Source organism: Saccopteryx leptura, chromosome 3 (genome assembly GCF_036850995.1).
Source record: "Saccopteryx leptura isolate mSacLep1 chromosome 3, mSacLep1_pri_phased_curated, whole genome shotgun sequence".
Classification (NCBI taxonomy): Eukaryota; Metazoa; Chordata; class Mammalia; order Chiroptera; family Emballonuridae; genus Saccopteryx; species Saccopteryx leptura.
The window spans coordinates 353,862,318-353,882,440 of NC_089505.1; the positions used below are offsets into that span (position 1 = coordinate 353,862,318).

At 42.9% G+C, this 20,123-nt stretch overlaps 1 protein-coding gene across 1 annotated transcript in view; it reads right to left on the reverse strand.

Annotated features, from left to right (window-relative positions):
• The window catches only part of EXT1 (exostosin glycosyltransferase 1), a 296,324-nt gene that overhangs the window by 17,295 nt on the left and 258,906 nt on the right, over positions 1–20,123 (reverse strand). Inside the window, exons 2-6 of the mRNA XM_066379389.1 lie at positions 19,500–19,593; positions 17,923–18,030; positions 12,772–12,891; positions 3,887–4,019; positions 430–548 (exon numbers count right to left, since the gene is read on the reverse strand). Of these exons, the coding sequence (XP_066235486.1) occupies positions 430–548; positions 3,887–4,019; positions 12,772–12,891; positions 17,923–18,030; positions 19,500–19,593 (574 nt within the window). The remainder of the gene's footprint in view (positions 1–429; positions 549–3,886; positions 4,020–12,771; positions 12,892–17,922; positions 18,031–19,499; positions 19,594–20,123) is intronic.

Sequence of the window (20,123 nt, forward strand, 5' to 3'; positions counted from 1 at the left end):
CTTACGCTAAGATCTCTTTGCAACCTGCCTGTTTCACTTTCAAGTGCCAGATTTCACTTCCTCTAAATTGACTTAAAAAAAGAGGGGGCAGGCCTGGCCTGTGGTGGCGCAGTGGATAAAGCATTGACCTGGAATGCTGAGGTCGCCGGTTCGAAACCCCGGGCTTGCCTGATCAAGGAACCTATGGGAGTTAATGCTTCCTGCTCCTCGCCCCTCCACCTCTCTCTCTTGCTCTCTCTCCTAAAATGAACAAAGTCTTAAAAAACAAAACATTTAAAAACAGAGGGGCCATAACAAGGCATAACGAATGAGCAGGGCGTGGCAGGACACGGCGCTAAAGGAGTCCCAGGGAGCAGAGTGCTGCGCAGCAGGTAACGGTGAGAGTCTCCGGTCCACTAAGCGGGAGCCGGCAGGCTAACCCCCACTCACCTGGGCACAGTACTGGGATTTGGCGGCGGCCATGAGAAGTTTCAACACTGGCTGGGACTGGGAGACCAGGGGGGTCACTGCGTGGATGACGGCAGTGAATTTGGAGGGGGGCTTTAAACCTGAAACAGAAAGGGGAGAGGAGCCCAATGAAGCGCTAAAAACAAGACTTGGAAAATGACTCCCCGTTGCTCCACCGCCTCTCCCTGCAGCTCACGTGCCCTTCCCGCACCTCTTCCCTCCGCCTCTGGGCCCGGACAGAACAGCAGCAAGGGGACAGGCTGCTGGCTGACTGCTGCCCGAGTCGAGGGACCGCGATGACTTACAGCTCCATGTCCACTTCCAGGTTCTTCCTTTGATAACCCTTTCCCCTTGGGGGTGTATCTCGGATCACCCTTCTGCTTTGTAGGCACCCGCAGCCTGATCTCCCTCCCTCTCCCTCTCTCTCTCTCTCTCTCTCACACACACACACACACTCACACACACACACACACACACCACTCTCAACTCAGCAAAGGTTCTATCTTAGTCACTTTCATCTTAATATGTGTTTAAGTAAATGTGCTCTCCCCCCCAGGGCATTGGCATAGGTTGTATTTATTCTTAATATGTAGTTAGGGCTTTTTTTTTTTCCCCCTGACCAATACTAGCAAGCAGTCAAAGTTTAAAAAAAAACCCAGCATCTGGAGACTGACAAAATGTTGAATGCCACGTCTACCACTTGCTGGCGGAGGGGTCTTAGAAGCGTTCCCTAACCCTCCATGCTTCCACGGCTATGAAACGGGTGGACGGTGCGAGGATCAAACACAGGGGGTGGCTATGGGAATTCAGTTCGATGAGTGAATGCACACGAAGCACTCAGAACAGGACCTAGCAAATACTATGTGATCCATCGCTGGGAGCTGCTATTGTCAACAGCATTACCATCATCACTATTTCGGAGTGGAAGCCATACTCTGACGAGTCTCTCATTGGTGTAGAGAAAAAGAATGAGACCAGACCTCGGCCAACCGTGTGCTCTGAAGCCCTAGGCAGAAAGTCATCATAAAGATGCAAAGCTGCCACCAAAGAGGAAGACCCTGGATCGCTTCTCACCACAATGAGTTTTCCTATCAGAACTCACTAGGAAATTGGAGACCCGTTAAAAAGTGTTTTAAAACTTCGTTAGTTTAGATCTGCTAATTTCGCATTTTAGGAGCTTAAATGTGAACAAGAGAGTGTAGGGACATTCAAATTAAGCTTTGATATGGATGGGATAAAGGTAAGAATCAGACTATGTATATTAAAGGATTAGACAAATGTTTGTAGAGCAAATTATATCATCCAATTAATACTTTAATTACATGTTCGAAAGAAGCTAACTTTCCCACTATCAAGATACACATTCAAGGTTTTGCCAAGTGAGAAGAATAAATACGACGGAGGGGTTGCTTTTTAAGTGTGAGGACAAGTTCCTGCTTTTCAATTTTTCTCTAACAGTTTAAGGAGCGTCATTTACACACTTCTAACGTGCCAACTCCAAACAAGGAGATTAATGCTCTACAAGAATTATGTAGGAATTTTTACCAAATGCTGCCTTAATCTGAAAATTACTGAATTCTAAACATATTACCCAGTGTGGACCGTTCATTGATTTTGATATGGTCTCCGTAACATAATCGGTTTGGATGAAAGGTTTCTTTGTCACTGGCTGATACATCAGGCCACATATTTTTATAAATATCTTCCTCTCAGCTAAACAGGTACAACTCCAAAAAGGATGAGCTAATTATTAGAGAATATCAGCACAGGGTGTAAAATAAATAGATGAATAAATAAATAAGTCAATAAATCTAAGAGTCTCTTTTGCCCCATCACCTTAAGATGCTTTCTTGTCCCAGGATTTCTCCAATCCAAAACTGGGAACGACGGGAAATGCCCAAGATGTTACTAACACTACAGCGACTGGGGCCCCAGTACGAAAATACCTATGGCGATAACACTACAGCGACTGGGGCCCCAGTACGAAAATACCTATGGCGATAACACTACAGCGACTGGGGCCCCAAATACGAAAATACCTATGGTGATAACACTACAGCGACTGGGGCCCCAGTACGAAAATACCTATGGCGGTAACACTACAGCAACTGGGGCCCCAAATACGAAAATACCTATGGCGATAACACTACAGCGACTGGGGCCCCAAATACGAAAATACCTATGGTGATAACACTACAGCGACTGAGGCCCCAAATACGAAAATACCTATGGTGATAACACTACAGCGACTGAGGCCCCAAATACGAAAATACCTATGGTGATAACACTACAGCGACTGGGGCCCCAAATACGAAAATACCTATGGCGGTAACACTACAGCGACTGGGGCCCCAAATACGAAAATACCTATGGTGATAACACTACAGCGACTGGGGCCCCAAATACGAAAATACCTGTGGTGATAACACTACAGCGACTGGGGCCCCAAATACGAAAATACCTATGGTGATAACACTACAGCGACTGGGGCCTCAAATACGAAAATACCTATGGTGATAACACTACAGCGACTGGGGCCCCAAATACAAAAATATCTATGGCGATAACACTACAGCGACTGGGGCCCCAAATATGAAAATACCTATGGTGATAACACTACAGCGACTGGGGCCCCAGTACGAAAATACCTATGGCGGTAACACTACAGCGACTGGGGCCCCAAATACGAAAATATCTATGGCGATAACACTACAGCGACTGGGGCCCCAAATACGAAAATACCTATGGTGATAACACTACAGCGACTGAGGCCCCAGTACGAAAATACCTATGGTGGTAACGGCAGCATTTTGTCCACCTTCGCCCCTCCGCCCATTTCCATTTTCCCCGTTAGTATTAAACTGAACGCTGCTGGAAGGCAGAGAATGTATCACGTTTGACCTTTCATCTCTATCACCTAGCACGGCATTAACAGAGCACATAAGAGGAGCAAGATAAATGTTGAATGAATGATAAATTTCTACCTGGTCATAGATTCTTAACTCTTTCTCCTTTCCCTTTATTCAGTTTTTCTTTGGTATAAGATAGAGAAGCTGGGATTGTGAAAAACATATTAGGGTGAGATTGTCTAGCTCCATTTTATATATGATGAGTCTTAAAATTACAGCTAGCCCAATGCCATGTTTGAAATGATCCATAATTTGGATGCCTATTTTGCAAAAAGAAATGACTCTACTAAATATAAAGTGTAGCTGGCTCAGATAAGAAAGGCGTTTTGTTTATTTTTTTTCATTTTGCAATGTTGGGCAGAATTGATAATCCTTGACCTTGAGACACCACTTATGACAGGGCTCGATCGGCACTTTCCAATGCAGCTGTTAGGAAGACCCTGCTCTAGAACAGAAAAGAATCAAGGGGCTTTCACTCTGGACACTGACTGGAGGGTGTACCAGGGTAGCTCCCTGATAGAAACACTTACCTAAATTAGCATAGTAGTAAGGAAAATCTCCCAGATAAGACGAATACTGTGGTAGTACGAACAATCCTCCAGGATGTTTGTTCCATATTAAACTGTTACGTGATATGTGCTTGAATATTCTGTCCTGAATAATCTAGAAAACAACAACATAGCACATGGTGAGGCTGAGCTCCCGATGGTATCTGATAAGGACCGGGCTCAATCCTAACGGCGGGACGAAGATCCTCAAAGTACTGACCCGACCCTCCCACTCTGGGCTGGTAAAAGTGTCTGACGCACAAAGAGGGTGACGGAGCAATGGAAAAGAGAGAAAGACAAATGAATTATGGCTGATCTAGTTTAACTAAACTTCAGTTTACCACGAATACTATCTTGTCCTTCTATAACAAGAAGGCCATGCTCATTTCAAAACCCAGTGTGTGGGATGCTCTCCTTGTTGGTTGAGCATCAAACAGAGCCTCTGCATCCACACCGGGAAGATCTGGTCCAGTGCTTGGCGATGTCAGTGCAGACCACGTGATGACTGAGCTAAAAGCACACAGGAGGGACGGCACATTCTATTTAATTCAAGAGGCAGATTTATTTGCTTGTCACATTTCCTTTCAAAGTCAACTGTTGGACTTTGGGGTGCTGGTTCGCTAAAGTTTTCCTATTATTTCATCTTAAAAAGTAGTGAGTTAGCGATTACTTACAGCATCCTACATAATAAGACAAGAGCCGCCTTGGCATACGAAGACTAATAATAGCCAAGCTAGTTCATTAGTTTCTCTGGACTTTGGGACCTTGCAGATCATTACATTCTACATTTAGAGTCAAGCATTCTCCCACCTTGGATCACTTGTCAGATGAATGTGATTAATATACTTTATAGATTTCTCTCTGTGACTTTAAAACTCTTGTAATTATACCAACCATTCATTAAGGTAGGATTTGGCAAATAATTAACTTGATACAGAATCTCAAGGGATCTTTTTTTTTTTTAACTTTTAACTTCAAAAAAAAAAAAAAAAAGCCCACCATACATCTCAAGAGATTTAAAAGATTTAAAACCTAAATCATCATTTTCCGGCTCCCCATTTAATGCAATGTGATTTTAAGTACTGACTGTTTTAAATGGAGTTTTATTATTTACTAAGGTTATTAACATCTTCATCTCATCCCACATGGTGATAAGACAAGTGATAAAGTGAGCTACATTTATCTTTGCAAACCTTATCATGTTTATATTTCTTAATGAGAAAGAAAGAAAGGAGCCAAGAAGAAGTTTAGAAGAACTCAAATATCCTATTCCAATGATTTCTGCAGTTTCTCTTTCCCCCAGATTAAAGTGCAATTTTTACATGGCTTGGGTAGAAGATTCTAATATGGTGATCTCAGGAATCTAGCTGAAATATTCATGTTTACTCTTTGTGGTATAGCCAAGATATGTTAAAACGCTGTTGTCGGGCATTAATTATGAGAAAATGTCTTGTCTCTGAAGGGTTTTTACATGGCTGGCAATTTCATTTTTTTATACCATTTATTCCAATTGTTATTACTATTATTTGTCCAAATACAGTCTTTTTAGTTTCTTTCATAGTTTATCATTCTTCCCTTGTTTTTGCTTTCCAAATTTATGTACCTTCTACCACATGGTCACTTAAACAAGTTTGGATATCAAAATACAGAGTAAATTGACAATAGAGAGCATCATAAATCTGACCTATACACAAATGACACGGAACTCAGATATCACAAAATGGATCCCTGCTCACTGCAGGTCCCTGGGTGGTATGCTTCTCATTGTCATAGACTTTTTTTTTTTTTGGTTGAGTATCACAACGTTGTTATCTTTTTAATTCAAGGATACAGTGATATGTCATAGTACTTCTGAAATACCAATAAGCACCTTATACTCTCTTCAAATGGATCTTGACAGGAAAATATTAGCTAAGGTATGAAAGCAATAGCAAATGTTCACTTTAACCTGGGTCACGCTATTGGCCACCTTTATGTCTCACTTTCCTCGTGTGTAATAAAACAATAAAACATCACATTAATTATAATAACCTCTCAAAACTATTAGGAAGAGCTCCATAAGTTTGAATGCTTAAGACATTTTTTGGCCATTAATAAAAAATAATCTCATTCCTGTGTTCATTTTCTAGGCATAGATTTTTTCATCTTTACACAGATATAATATTATAGATATTATATATTCTAGATATTTTTCTAAATTACTTAGTATTCATGGTTTATTTCTTCAAAATGACCAACAGTTTATTTTTTTAATAGACAAAGCAATGAACACATTTATGAATTAAATTTTTCACATTTAGGAATGATTCTTTAGACTTTCTCAAAGGGTATGAACACTTTAAAGGCTGTTTATATTATTGCTAAATATGTTTCTAAACGGTTTATATTAATATGCCTTCTCAAAACTTTGAAAGAGTATGGGTCTTATTTCACCAAATAGAAAGGTCCTTTGGTACCTCTCTTAACGTCCAGCTCTCCAAGAGCTACACTGGACAGCCCCAGGATCCGTTCAGGGGACTTGGCGCCCATTTCTATTGTTGTTAAAGAAGGACATTACATTTAGAAGTTTGACACTACTATGGCTATAAAGAAAATCTGCAGGTTGGCTCAGTGGTAGAGCGTCAGCCTGGCGTGCGGAAGTCCCGGGTTCGATTCCTGGCCAGGGCACACAGGAGAGGTGCCCATCTGCCTCTCCACCCCTCCCCCTCTCCTTCCTCTCTGTCTTTCTCTTCCCCTCCCGCAGCCAAGGCTCCATTGGAGCAAAAGATGGCCCGGGCGCTGGGGATGGCTCCTTGGCCTCTGCCCCAGGCGCTAGAGTGGCTCTGGTCGCGACAGAGCAACGCCCCGGATGGGCAGAGCATTGCCCCCTGGTGGGTGTGCCGGGTGGATCCCGGTCGGGCGCATGCGGGAGTCTGTCTGACTGCCTCCCTGTTTCCAGCTTCAGAAAAATACAACAAAAAAAAAAGAAAGAAAATCTGCACATATGTACACATTAACATATACACAAAAATACAGTATCTTTTTCATTATAGTCTCAAATGGCACCCTCAACATAAATAACATTTCCTATTAACATGAATTCAAAGGGAATAAAGACAGGCTTCTTATTTTTCTTTTTTCTGTGCCATCTTTAAAAAAAAAATAATGGACTACGATTACAGGTTCCAGTCATTCCATGTGGCGCTGACTTGGCCTTTCAACCATGCAATGTTACCTCACACTCACAGTGCCACCATATGTCACCTCACTCCAGGCCAAAGCAAACTTCTATTTCCATTATCTCATTGATTTTAAAATTTCACTGTACAATAGCATCAGCAAGACTGTGGCTTAAATGTGCATGGTTAGATAACTGAAGGGAAAAAGGACAATGAAGACTTCATAAAACTCCACAAAAAATATGCCTTTCCAGGAGCCATTAGCTGTTTTCATAAATTATTACAATCTCATGCACTTTCCCTTTGCTCAGCTCATCCTGACTGCGCTCCTATGTTTCCATCCTCTGTGCCAGGTTATTACTGTTGTTGTTCAGCACGGTGACAAATAATGAAATCCAGGAAGGGACTGTCTTTTTTTTTTTTTTTTTTTTACAGGGACAGAGAGAGAATCAGAGAAAGGAATAGATAGGGACAGACAGACAGGAATGGAGAGAGATGAGAAGCATCAATTATCAATTTTTCGTTGCGAGACCTTAGTTGTTCATTGATTGCTTTCTCATATGTGCCTTGACCGGGGGCCTTCAGCAGACCGAGTAACTCCTTGCTGGAGCCAGTGACCTTGGGTCCAAACTGGTGAGCTTTATGCTCAAGCCAGATGAGCCCGCGCTCAAGCTGGCGACCTCGGGGTCTCGAACTTGGGTCCTTTCGCATCCCAGTCCGACGCTCTATCCACTGCGCCACTGCCTGGTCAGGCGAGGAAGGGACTGTCTTGACAGTATTTTATTACTGTCTCCCCTCATTACCTGTCAATTTGCACACACACAAAACTAAGCTCCAAAGAACTTAGCTCTGATTAAATAGCTCCTTTATTTCAAGATGCAGAATAAAAAAACTTCAGTCACACCGGCAATTCTAGACTAGCTGAATCGCAAACATGACAGAGTGCAGCATAATAGAATGTAATAACAACTTGACCCTGGCATTGGAGAGGAGAATAAGGTGTTCTGTTTTCAATTGTGTCTAAACACTACCTATAACTCTAAGGCTTACAATCTCCAAACCTAAGCAATCCCCTTGTCACGGTCTAGAATACAGCAGGCAAGGAAGACAGAGTGTGGGTGTAGAACAGCGTGAAGCAAGGGGTCCTCAAATCTCTGTAGTTTCTGGGTAACTGAATTATCCTTCCACCTTTGGAGCTCCACAGGGGCCAAATAACTTATATTACTGACATTCCAAGCCAACTGGGCATTTTTGATATGCATTACTTAAATCAGTCTTACAAGCATGCTGGCTTTGTTTATTTGTGTATGTGGATGGCATTTTCTGCCAGTTTCTCTGCTTTTCTGTTTATATTGGATGGTGGGTTATCTGAGTGCTGAATTAAAAAGGGAAGCTGGATGGTATCTCTCATGCAATTCGGTTAAGAGGTCAAATCGTTACAATCTAATCTTGAAACTATATAAGGAGATTTGACAGTTGCTGTAAATTTGAATGAAGTATATGGTTTGCAGTGTTTTCAAAAACAACTCTGTCGCTAAAGAACGGCATGGCTTGAATCCAAGCGGAAGAAGGCATTTTCCAGGCACAGAGACGCAAACAGCTTGACTTAAGTTCCACATTCTGATGACTGTAACACATCCAACTGTTAGTACAGGATGACTGAGCACTGCTAACTTAATAGGCCAGAGACCAGATCTATGCAATAAACCATACTCAAAAGAAATGTAATTAATGAGATACCATCTTTCATCTGGCAAATTAGCAAAGTTGTATATGCGTGTGTTTTACTTATGATCCTTAAGGCTGACAAGCACACAGTGAGAGAGAGTCTGCCCCAGACAGCCCGTGAGAGTCTAGCTCAGCGATCTGCACCCAGCGTGCCAGGGAGCGTGCTGCTGGCAATTCTAAGACATGCAAGCCTGACTATGAGGGGCCCTGACCTCTTTTCTCTTAGACTGTTAAGTAAACAACAACGACAACAGCCAACACAGCAATAGCTGTTTGGTGTCAATGCTTCAAAATTATACCTATTTTTATTTTTTGTCAGATCGGTAAAAATGTATTTCTTGGCATACCACAAAATTTTAGTAATTAGCTTACGTGTGCCGTGGAGATGAAAAAGGTTGAAAATCACTGGCTTAGATTGGTGCAGTTTTTGAAGAGTAATTTGACAATACATTTCCCAGGTCTTAGAAATGCCCAGATTCTTTGGTAGGGTAAATACCACATTAAGGACTCCATACTAAAGACATATAATCTAAGATACATGTAGAAAGGCACTACTTCAGTAGAGCATCAGCTCGGTGTGTGGATGTTACTGGTTCAATTCCCAGGCAGGGCACACAGGAGAAGCGACTATCTGCTTCTCGACCCCTCCCTCTCTCCATTCTATCTCTCTCTTCTCCTCCCACAGCCATGTCTCAGTTAGAGCAAGTTGGCTCCAGGTGCTGAAGGTGGCTGCATGTCCTTGTCTCAGGTGCTGAAATGGTTCAGCTGCCAAGCAACGGAGCAACAGCCCCAGGTGGACAGAGCATCACCCCACAAGGGGCTTGCCGGGTGGATCCCCATCGGGGCACATGATAGAGTCTGCCTCTCTGCTTCACCACTTTTCACTTAAGGGGAAAAAAGGCATTGCTTGAATAAAGGATCTATAGCTATACAAAATATATACAAACAAACAACATTAATAGTCCAACAATAGTAGACTGGCTAAATAAATACAGGCTGGCACTAAAGCATGGCAGAGAGAGTAAAAAAAAGTGAGAATGTGGTTTGGGTACATTAGAGTGGACAACTAATAAGGCAAAATTAAAAGGCTAGAAACAGACCCAAAGATGCATAAAAGTGGTATATGGCAACACCAATGAAAGTATAACTTAAGAAATATATTAGAACAACTACATTACAATCTGCCCCCCCCCAAAATAGCTAGTTTTCAACACAGATGATACATAAAAATTGGATTAAATAGCTAAATATAAAAACTTAATCATGCCTGACATGTGGTGGCGCAGTGGTTAAAGCGTCGACCTGGAAATGCTGAGGTCGCTGGTTCGAAACCCTGGGCTTGCCTGGTCAAGGCACATATGGGAGTTGATGCTTCCAGCTCCTCCCCCCCTTCTCTCTCTGTCTCTCCTCTCTCTCTCTCTCTCTCTTAAAAAAAAAAAAAGAATAAAAAAAAAACAAAACCTTAAAATTAAAAAACAAAACAAACAAAAAAAAACCAAAAAAACTTAATCATGAAAGTACTAGAGAAATATAAGTGAATATGTGTGTGTGTGTGTGTGTGTGTGTGTGTGTGTGTACATAGAATTATGGTTGAAAAGTTCTTCCTCACCATGGCAAATGGAAAACTCGCAGATGAAGAGACGGCGGAGTCATAAACAAAATCGGAAGGCGTACCAGAAATTAGGGAGAGACAATTGCAATAAAAGACTCAAAGGGTTAATATTTTTAATATAACATGTCGTTAAAAATTAATGAGAAAAAGAGGATAACATTGTGACCATTTCCATTTCTTTTCTTTGTGAGTTTCCTGAGCAAGAATATATGAAAAATATTTATTTTTAGTAATATCGTAGAAAATATACATTAAGAAAATTTATCATTTTTAAAGATAAAATGCCCAATATTGGTAAAAATGAAAGAAACAAAACAGGTCCTCTCATATAAGCTGGAAGGAGTATAAATCAGCTCAATTCTATTACAGAAAAATTGACAATTCACATTAGAAATCCTAACATTCAGCATATTCTTTGAAGCAGGTCTTTGAATTCCAAGAATTCATTCTAAGGAAGTAATCTTGAACCTGCCCAGAAATTTGTGCTTAGGCTATTTGCTTTAATGATGTATATAATAATAAAAAGCTAAAAACAGTTACAATATCTTCAAACTGGGGATTCATTACAGAAATGAATGATTATCATGAATGAAGTATTATATAGTCATTAAAAGAATTAGAGAAGAATCTAGTAGTATGGAAAATATTAACATTACATTGTTAAGCCAAAAAATATTATAAAGTACAGAAAGACTCATTTTTAAATTAAAAATGACAACATATTTATAAATTTGCACAGAACTAATATTCATGTGTATATCTATCAAAAGTGACTTTTGCATGGGTAGATTATTTAATTTTCATTCTTTAAGTATTTTTCATTATTTTCTAAAATAACAGTGCTCTTCTTTGCTTAAAAAAAAAAAAGGCACTCTCATTCCAAAAGGGAAAAGAAAGAAAAATGCCCACCTCCCTTAAGAAAGGCCTCGCAAGGGTCTCATATGGGGCAGGGTCAAAGAAGAGGGAACCAACTGCTACATTTTCAAATCTGCTGCTATGAACAGACCAGAAAACTCAACCAATCTTAAGTGAAGGGAGTGCTTCTGGAGGTGCAAGAGACATTGGCTTGCAATCAGGAAGCCTTTGGAAGCCATTGCAACCCTGTCCCCTTCATGGGTAAGCCTGGGTCCATAAGGCCTTTCCCCTAGTTTCAAGGTGGGAAATATACCGTTATTTTCCCATGTATAAGACAGTTCCATGTATAAGACACATTTTAATTTGGGGGTCTAAAATTTGGGGGGGGAAAGTATTAAAGTTATTGAACTCAAGTTTTATTCATCATAAAATTCATACAACTCCTCATCACGGTCAAACTCCCATCCATTAGCTTGTCCTCATCTGTGTCTGATGACGAATCACTGTCTTCATATATTGCCTCATCCTCAGTTCCGTCTGTGGCATTTGAAATGCCATAACCGCTGTATAAAACGCACCCAGTGTTCAGACCCCAAATCTTTTGGGGAAAGGTGCGTCTTATACATGGGGAGATACGGTACACACTCCAAAAGCGAGGCCACAAATGCCCGCACCTCACTATGCAAACACCTCGGCCTCCCTCTGTGCTGGGCCAGAGCACCTCTGCTCTCCCTTCTACAAGCTGGTAACTCCTGAGTGTGCACTTTCCTACATCTTTTCTTAGCTCTTTGTGCTACTTTAGCCTAGCCTCAGGCCATTGCTATCTGCTCTACTTCCAAAGGTTTTAATCATCTCCCTGCTTCCCTTTCCTTTCTTCCTCGGGCCTTAAAAAAAGCAACTGAAAGACGGGCACTCATCTGCCTAGAAGATTTTCTGATTTCCTCAAGTTTAACACTTTCTGAACCAGGCAGGTGGAATTCTGATTTTCTTCTCCACATGTCTTTGCAACATCGATGTGGGTTGGGTTATACATGTCGTGAGAATACATTTTGCTCAGCCCAAACGCCATTGGACTATGGTAGCCAGTAAATGACTCATATTTTTAGAATGGTAGATGTCCCCCTCCTTGGTCACCATGTGTTTTCTGAAAGGGCTACAGAACTATGTCTTCAAAATACGCTGTTAAGTATGAATGACAGGAGGACAGTCATTAGCCACATATCCCTGAAATGATGTAAGACAGAGCCGATCTCTGTGTCAGGAGTGTCATTTCTCCTCGTGTCAGTTCTCCCCTGAGTTTGTCTGAAATGGAGTTATTTGTTTGGGCACGGCACAGCAGGTGAAAAAAAAGAAAAAGAAAAGAAAAGACAGAGAGGGTTAACTGTCATAGCCAAGCACGGAAAATTTGGTTTTGCTCCATTTGACCAATTACACATCACCAATAGCAAAACAGAAGACCCAGAGAAGTGTATAAAAGACCATTATTCAACAGAGAGCCAAGGGGTTCCACTTACCTCTAGTGTAGTTAATACAATCTTCTCAACTGAAGAAAAATAAGCCTCCCACAAGAATTGTGTCTGCTGTCTAAGTGCTAGGATTTTATCCTGATGAATAGACCTGATTGTAGAAGGAATCTGTAACACAAGGTGAACACACATCATAACTATAACTGGAATACAATGAGATGCCATTGGATGGCAATAACCCATTTGGGATTTTGCTCTTTATACAGCATTCAGCTTCTAGCATACAGACCTACCCCAAACCACCAACCTCCAGGCTAAAATGCCCTGAAGGGGGATCAGGTACAAAACAGCATGTTTGGGGCATCAGCTTCAATGACCTTTACTAAATGAATGTTACGGTTTACCTCTAAGATTCAGAGGCAGGTTAATAGTTGCTTAAGGTATTTCTATAATAGCAATTGCTGTTTTCTCCTCTGAGCCCCACCAATCCTTGATCGTGCACACGGACAACCAAATTTCACAGAGAGGGAGCTACAGGCCTTGGGGAAAGGCTGCCAGACATCATCCACCCACCACTTTTAAGGCATGCCATGCCAGGGACTACAAATGGATCTACTCAAGGGCTTTTTAGGGATCGTCTCTGAGCCTCTCCAATGGATCTGAAGCCAGGGTTAGTCAATTTTCTGCGCACATACCTCTGACCCCCGCCCCACCCCGAGAGCTGGTCTGCTCCCCAGACCTCTCTTTTATGGCTCCAGCACTTACCCCAACCTAATGCAATCTTTCCAACCTTGTTGTGTTTAGTCATCACTGCTCTCTACGACACTACGCAATTTTAAAGGAGGGATCTATATCCTGTCCATACTGCTACCTATTTCAAGGCAGGCAAGTGGCTTTTATGTAGTAGTTAGTGATCTAAGAAATAAGAGCTGAACTGGACATGGCCTGCTGGAGCCACCAAAGGGCTATGATTATTTTTATTGGCAGTGTAGCTAAGGTTAAGCATAAGGACAAAGAAATGAGAACAAGGTGGGATTCTTGTCTTTATCATTTACTAGCTATGTGTTTTTGGACAAGTTATTTGGTCTCTCAAAGACTTCATTTCCTCATTTAGAAAATGCAGAGATAGTACTAACATCATAAGGATGTAATGAGGACAACAGAAGTGCTTAGCACAGTGCCCGGAACATGGGAAGCTTAATTAACATAGCAATTATTACTACTGATACTATCATTATTGACATAAGGGTGATGAGATTCAAAGTTAGACCAACCGCTTACTGTCTCCACATGACCTTGCTTGGGTCTGGAGCTCTGAAGGGCTACTTCCTGGGTTTCTGGTGAGTTTCCTGGGCTTGCTTCCCATCCTCACCTACAGTTTCAGGCCTCTTTCCTCTATGGAGTCTCTACTCTTAGGGGCAAGTCCTCGTGATTAGCAGGCACCCTGCTGTGCTCACTTCTTTCTGCATGCTTGCCTCCCTGATGTGTAACTGATCAGAAGCGGGGGCCGGGGGCCAGGCTGAAGCGGGAATGCTGCTCTAACAAGCCATCCATGCCACTGTGACCAAGACGACTTCTGAATTCCTGAAGGGGAGGGTCGTATTACTGCGTCTAAGAGGAGCAGTAAAACTGCTTCACAATAAGAAGAGAAGGACCAGCTGCCCTGCTTTGGCCGTGTTCAAAAGCAGAGAGTGGATCTGGGTCCCCGACACTGATGAAACATGGTGGCCACAGATAAAGGAGAACCGCTGACAGACACACACAGGTGAGCCCAGAGCTCCAGCGGGGATGGAAGTCACATGCCCTGGAGAAGACAGGGACACTGTCTGTGCCACGAACCCTTGGCGGGTCACAGCACATTCACTTTCATTCACTCACTGAGAAATAATCTAGATTGCCAAAGAAAGACCTTGAAAAAACTTTCCTGCTCAATTTAATAATTGTGCTCTCTTCTAAATGTCAGGGGTATTTTTAAGAGTCAGAGAAGTTGACTTCGCTGCTTTGTCATGGCCAAGTGGGAGCAGACCATCAGAAAAATGGGAGAGCGCTCCTGTGCTGCTGTCGCCAGGAGAATGGATAGGCTGTGGTTACAAAAGAAGCCACAGCTTGGTGTTCCTACATCAAGTGAAATATATTCTACTTGTTCTTTGTGCACAAGTATATGACAGCAGCCTGCAAAGTGTTCTGAAGATAATGTCCATTGATTGAAAAGACCCAGCTCTAGGTTTTAATGGCATCTGGCCATTGATTATTAATCTGCTTGTCCTGAGAGGCAGTTATGGAAAAGTGACAAATTAATTCCAATCTAGCCAGATGGCTTTGGAAGCTGCAGAACTCAAAGTCTTAATAAAAGGTCACGTATGGTAACAAAACTCATGGGATCTACACCAAAATAGATATAGAAGAGACACACTGAGCTCTCTCGGTGACATGATGACGAGAGCATATGCAAATAAAAACATCCAAGCTGTTCTAAAACAGGAAATGAAAAATTGTAACATAACAAAAACATTTCCCAGAGCAGACATTTGGGCGGGGTGCCAGCTCTTTAAAGCCCCCGTCAACGACAGAGCAGTCACTGTTCAATATGGAGGCAGCTGTGCAAAGACAGGACGCAGATGAGAGGGGGAAATATCAGCGCGTCTGGATGGGCGTGATGGAAAACACAATCTTCGGAGTCAAGCTAGAGAGTTGCTGCGGAAGGTGAACTACGCAGCAGCTTGGGCAGAACGGTAGGAAACGGGCAGCCACAGTGAAGCATCCCACAGTGCTCTCCCTGCCAAAGACAAACTCCCAAGCCCTTCACATCTTGTTCACGGGAACACTGGCACGTAAATGAAGAAGTTACAGCTCGTGTGTTTGATTCCTTTCATGTCCCAAGTTGCCTTTAGTAAATGTGCATTATTTTCCGAAGTTGTAAAAGGTTAAAGGCAGCATGCAAAGAGCCGTGTTTATCACTTTGGGTTGGCCTCTCGTGAGCACATGGCTTAGCCACACGCCATCGCTGTGTAGAAAGGACGTTCACCTCTGGCCCACACAAATGCCTCTTTCATTTTGGAGGCCCCAGAGACCACTCAGATCACAGGAGACCAGGCAGAAGGCGTGCGTGGGGAACTGGGGTTAGCACGGCTTGCCTGATCCATAGGACCCTCACTTAGAGATATTTCACCTGCTACTTCAGGGAAAGCGCTGCCTCATGTCCCCAGCCAGCGAGCGTGGGGAACTGGGGTCAGCACGGCTTGCCTGATCCATAGGCCCCTCACTTAGAGATATTTCACCTGCTACTTCGGGGAAAGCGCTGCCTCACGTCCCCAGCCAGCGAGCGGACCGGCTAGCTAGCGCCACCAAAGTAGAATCAGCAACAGCACTAGAGATTCAGTTTTCTGGATATCAAAAAAAGCAAGGCACTTAAAAGAATCATTCCACAAATATCTGTGGTAGTTTGAGATAAAATACAAAATGCCATTAAGGAAAGCATTAAAATATTCTATAATTTTAGAGAAAGGAGCCTGGCAATTTATGTAGAACTTAAATATTATTGCCCGAAGGGTCTGCAGAGAACTCCTCAGTGTCCTCAGGTTTCTCTGTGAGTACTCTATCTCCCTCCTGGGCAGTTCTTAAGTAGTTCAAAATTTTATTAGACACCCTTGTCAAAGATCAGTTCAGCAGTGGTATTTATGTGGATTTAGTTCTGGGCTCTGTGTTGTTCCATTGGTTTTCATGCCTGTATTTTACCAGTACCATACTGTTTTGAGGTTTGTAGCTTTGTCACATACAGCTAGTGCTCGACTTACAACCACGATTGGTTCTGACAGACCGGTCGTAACACGATTTGGTCGTAAGTTGAGTAGGCTATATGTACAGTACTGTGAAATGATGTTATAAAAATCTTTAAGTCATATTTTATCATAATTTTCTTTCATTATTGTTATATATCATAATTTTCTTTGTTCATTTTATGCCATTTGTATCATCTCTACATCATTTTGTTTCTTATTTTTACATTCGTCAGGTTTAAGTAAAACACTGCATTACAAGTACAACTGGTTTAATATTTGCAAAGACAATTTCCTCTTGGTATGTCTTGGGAGGGGTTTGATGAAAAATATCCAAGACACAAAACACAAATTGCTGTACCGAGTCTGGGATAACAGTTGAAATGGTGCACGCAGAGATGGTAGTGGTGCTGGAAGCTGGTCTGCACTGTCGTACGCCCTGCTGGGTAACGCTTGCGCTGCCAGACACAAGCAGTCGTGCCTAGCGATTGTGGTCATAAAGTCGAATGGTCGTAAGTTGCATAGGTCATAAGTCGATCGATATTTGTATTTTGAAATCAGGAAATATGATGCCTCCAGCTTGTTTCTACTTTCTCAAGACTAATTAGGCTGTTTGGGATCTTTTGTGGTTCCATATAAATTTTAGGATTGTCTATTTCTATCAAAGATGCCACTGGGATTTTGATAGGAATTGCATTGAATCTGCAGATTGCTTTTGGGCCGGAAGTGGGGAGTTCCTAATTTTTGGGTGTCAAGTTTCCGTTAAGCATGATACAGAAGCACCAGAGACCTGCTGTACAACATTGTACCTATGGTCAATATTAACGCATTATACACTTCAAAATTTGTTCAGAGAGGTTTCATATTATGTGTTCTTAACACAATAAAATTAAAATAAAAAAAAATCTAAATAGCAAAAAGTAATTAAAATTTTTTTTATTAAGAGTCTGCTATTTCAACTTGATGTCTGAAGGATAACACTCACTCAGGTACCCAGAGTGGATCATTTGAGCAATGATAACCTGAATTATAAGAATCAACCCTGGAGACCTCTCTGAAAATTAATCTGCAGGCAAACACAGAAAGGGGAAAGAAAGGGGAAATAGTAGGATGGTATACGACCTCTCTTCTACCATTTCTAAAAACTCTGGATATTGAAGGGGGTGGATATATACCTCTACTCACTATCAAAGCTCATCTCCGTTCCCTGAAACTTTTCCTTTTCCTAATATATTCCCTGGACCTGAGCAGATTCTGTGCTGGTGTCATATTAAATGACTTCATATTCGCCGTGACACAGGCCATTTTCTCCTGATAAAATTTCTTTTATAGAGCTGACCTTTTGGATTCATCTTCTCTGGAAGGTGTGGATAGGGGCAGCAATAATCCACTGATCTGTTGAAGGCCACAGCCCCTTTCTTACCTGTAATAACAATCTTTCATCGCCTATGACGGCAGCTTGGTTCCAATTAATCACCTCAGAGAATGGCAGCTCCCATCCATTGCTGAGCATCACAGGGACACAGGCAGCCTGTGCAGAGAAGGGACCTCGTGAGTGTGAGGGAGCAACAGCAGGGGCTGTTCCGATCAGGGGGCAAAATCAGTACAAATTCAATTACTGGCAGTTCTTATGTTGCATGAAACCTGGACAGCGGAGGCCTCTGGCCTCAGAGGACAGCGAGCTTTCATGAGTTATCGAGTCACATAAAGGCTGTATGTATCCAGCCAAGATTTTACTGTGGGCAAGACTTGCCCCAGAATGCTAAGGCCCCATTTCCATTCTAGTGCATGGTTTGGCTGACCTTACTTCCACGGAGACGACTGGCCTCACTGGAGAAGTTTTACTGATGTAACAAAATCCTTCACCAACAAAATCCCAGCGTGAAACCAACCTTGACTATAAGCGGTTTTGTCAGTGTAACTGCCACCGGTCAGCTCACTAGTGGTTTACCCCGAATGTCATGAGCAACACAGAGCAGAATGGGGCTCGGCTTCCTGACGAAGCATTTCGTGGACTTAACGATTACACGGTGTTCACCCTTCCGCTGTGTGGCCACCTCCGAACCGGAACTTCATTCCCTTCGGTGTGCAGGGATCCGAACCATGGTTGTACCAATTTACTACCTGCCAGTGATCTAACAGCCAAAAAACAATGGGCTAATGACAAAATTCTCATTCCGAATAATTCATAATCCGAACTGGGGATCACCAACATCCTGAGAGGCCACAAGCACGTAAGCGACCACGTGCTCTGCAAAACACACAGCCGCTGGGAAAAGACACTCAAGGGAAGGAAGCTGTCTGTCAGGGGACAGGGCAGGACGACAGAAGTCAGGAAGCACTGTGACAACAGCACAGATTCAGGCAAGGGGGCCGGGAGGGCAGGAGGAGGAGGCCGAGAGCATGCTTTCCCGGGATCAAGGAAGGCTGGTTGCGATTTCCAGGTAAGAGACGTGGACGACTGTCTCAACACGAGAAGGCGTTTCTCTGGAGCGGGGTTAATGAGCGGAGATGCTTCGCCCTGTCTGGAGCGGCAGTCAGGGGCCTCTGGACGTCAGAGCCTCGGAAGTGGGCCGAGGAGGACCACCACCCTGCTGGACCCTGTTCTCACCCGAGCATGACCGAGAGGGGAAGGCAGAACAGGCAATTTGCTTTTGGGGACTACAACCAATAAGCCACTGCTCTTGAGACTGGCTTCTAGGAGCCCAGCTCGGCTTCCGGGCAGCAACCAGGCCTGTCCTCCGTTTGCAGTTATGTCCCTGAAGAACTTATCCTCCCTGGTGGTGAAACCATTTAATCTTCCCATGCACAAAAGCATGGAGTAACCCCCTCACCCTGGCTTAAAAATGTTGCAGATTTTCTTGGGAAAACAGATTTCAGGTGTTCCAGGCAAAGCACCTATTCTGTTGAGATCCCAGGAGAAGAGTTAAGTAAGGTTCAACCCACCCCTTCCACCTTTGTTCCTCAGCCCTACGCTGGGGAGGTTTCGGGGTCTCTTACCTGCAGAGCCTCCAGGAACCTGAAGGACCCGAGCCTGCGACCACGAGGAACCAGACAGAAAGTGGCATTGTGCAGCATTTCCCGATAATCATACCTAGGAGAGAGGAGGAGCAATCAGCCAACGAGGACCCGTTAGGAAGAGAGGGACAAATGAACACCTGTGGATGCACAGCTGCACGAAATTCCCAGAGCAACTTGGAGACACACCAGGTGGGCAGTTCTCACTTTTCCACGGGGGTCTGGGGGGGTGGCATGGTGAACAAGTGGGAACCTTCATGTTGGACCAAGCGATTAGGTTCTTTTGCAAACAGTTCATTAAGGACAAGTCTGATGGTCTGGCACCAGTAACAAATTGGCTCACTCAGCCTTTGCTTATAGAACCAGATTTTTGTGTCCTGATGAAATGTGCTGCCCCATAAGCTTAGAAAATAAAAATATCACTGCTAGTTGTTGTTTTTAATGCCATGTCATTCACCAAACTAAGACTGTTCTTGTTCCCCACCCCATAAAACGACACTATTAAAACCTACTCAGGAAACCTCCATTACAAACACAAAACAACTTTTATTTTCTCCTTCAAGCTGGAGTTTCTACATTTAACCAAGAACAGTCAGCTGCCCTAAA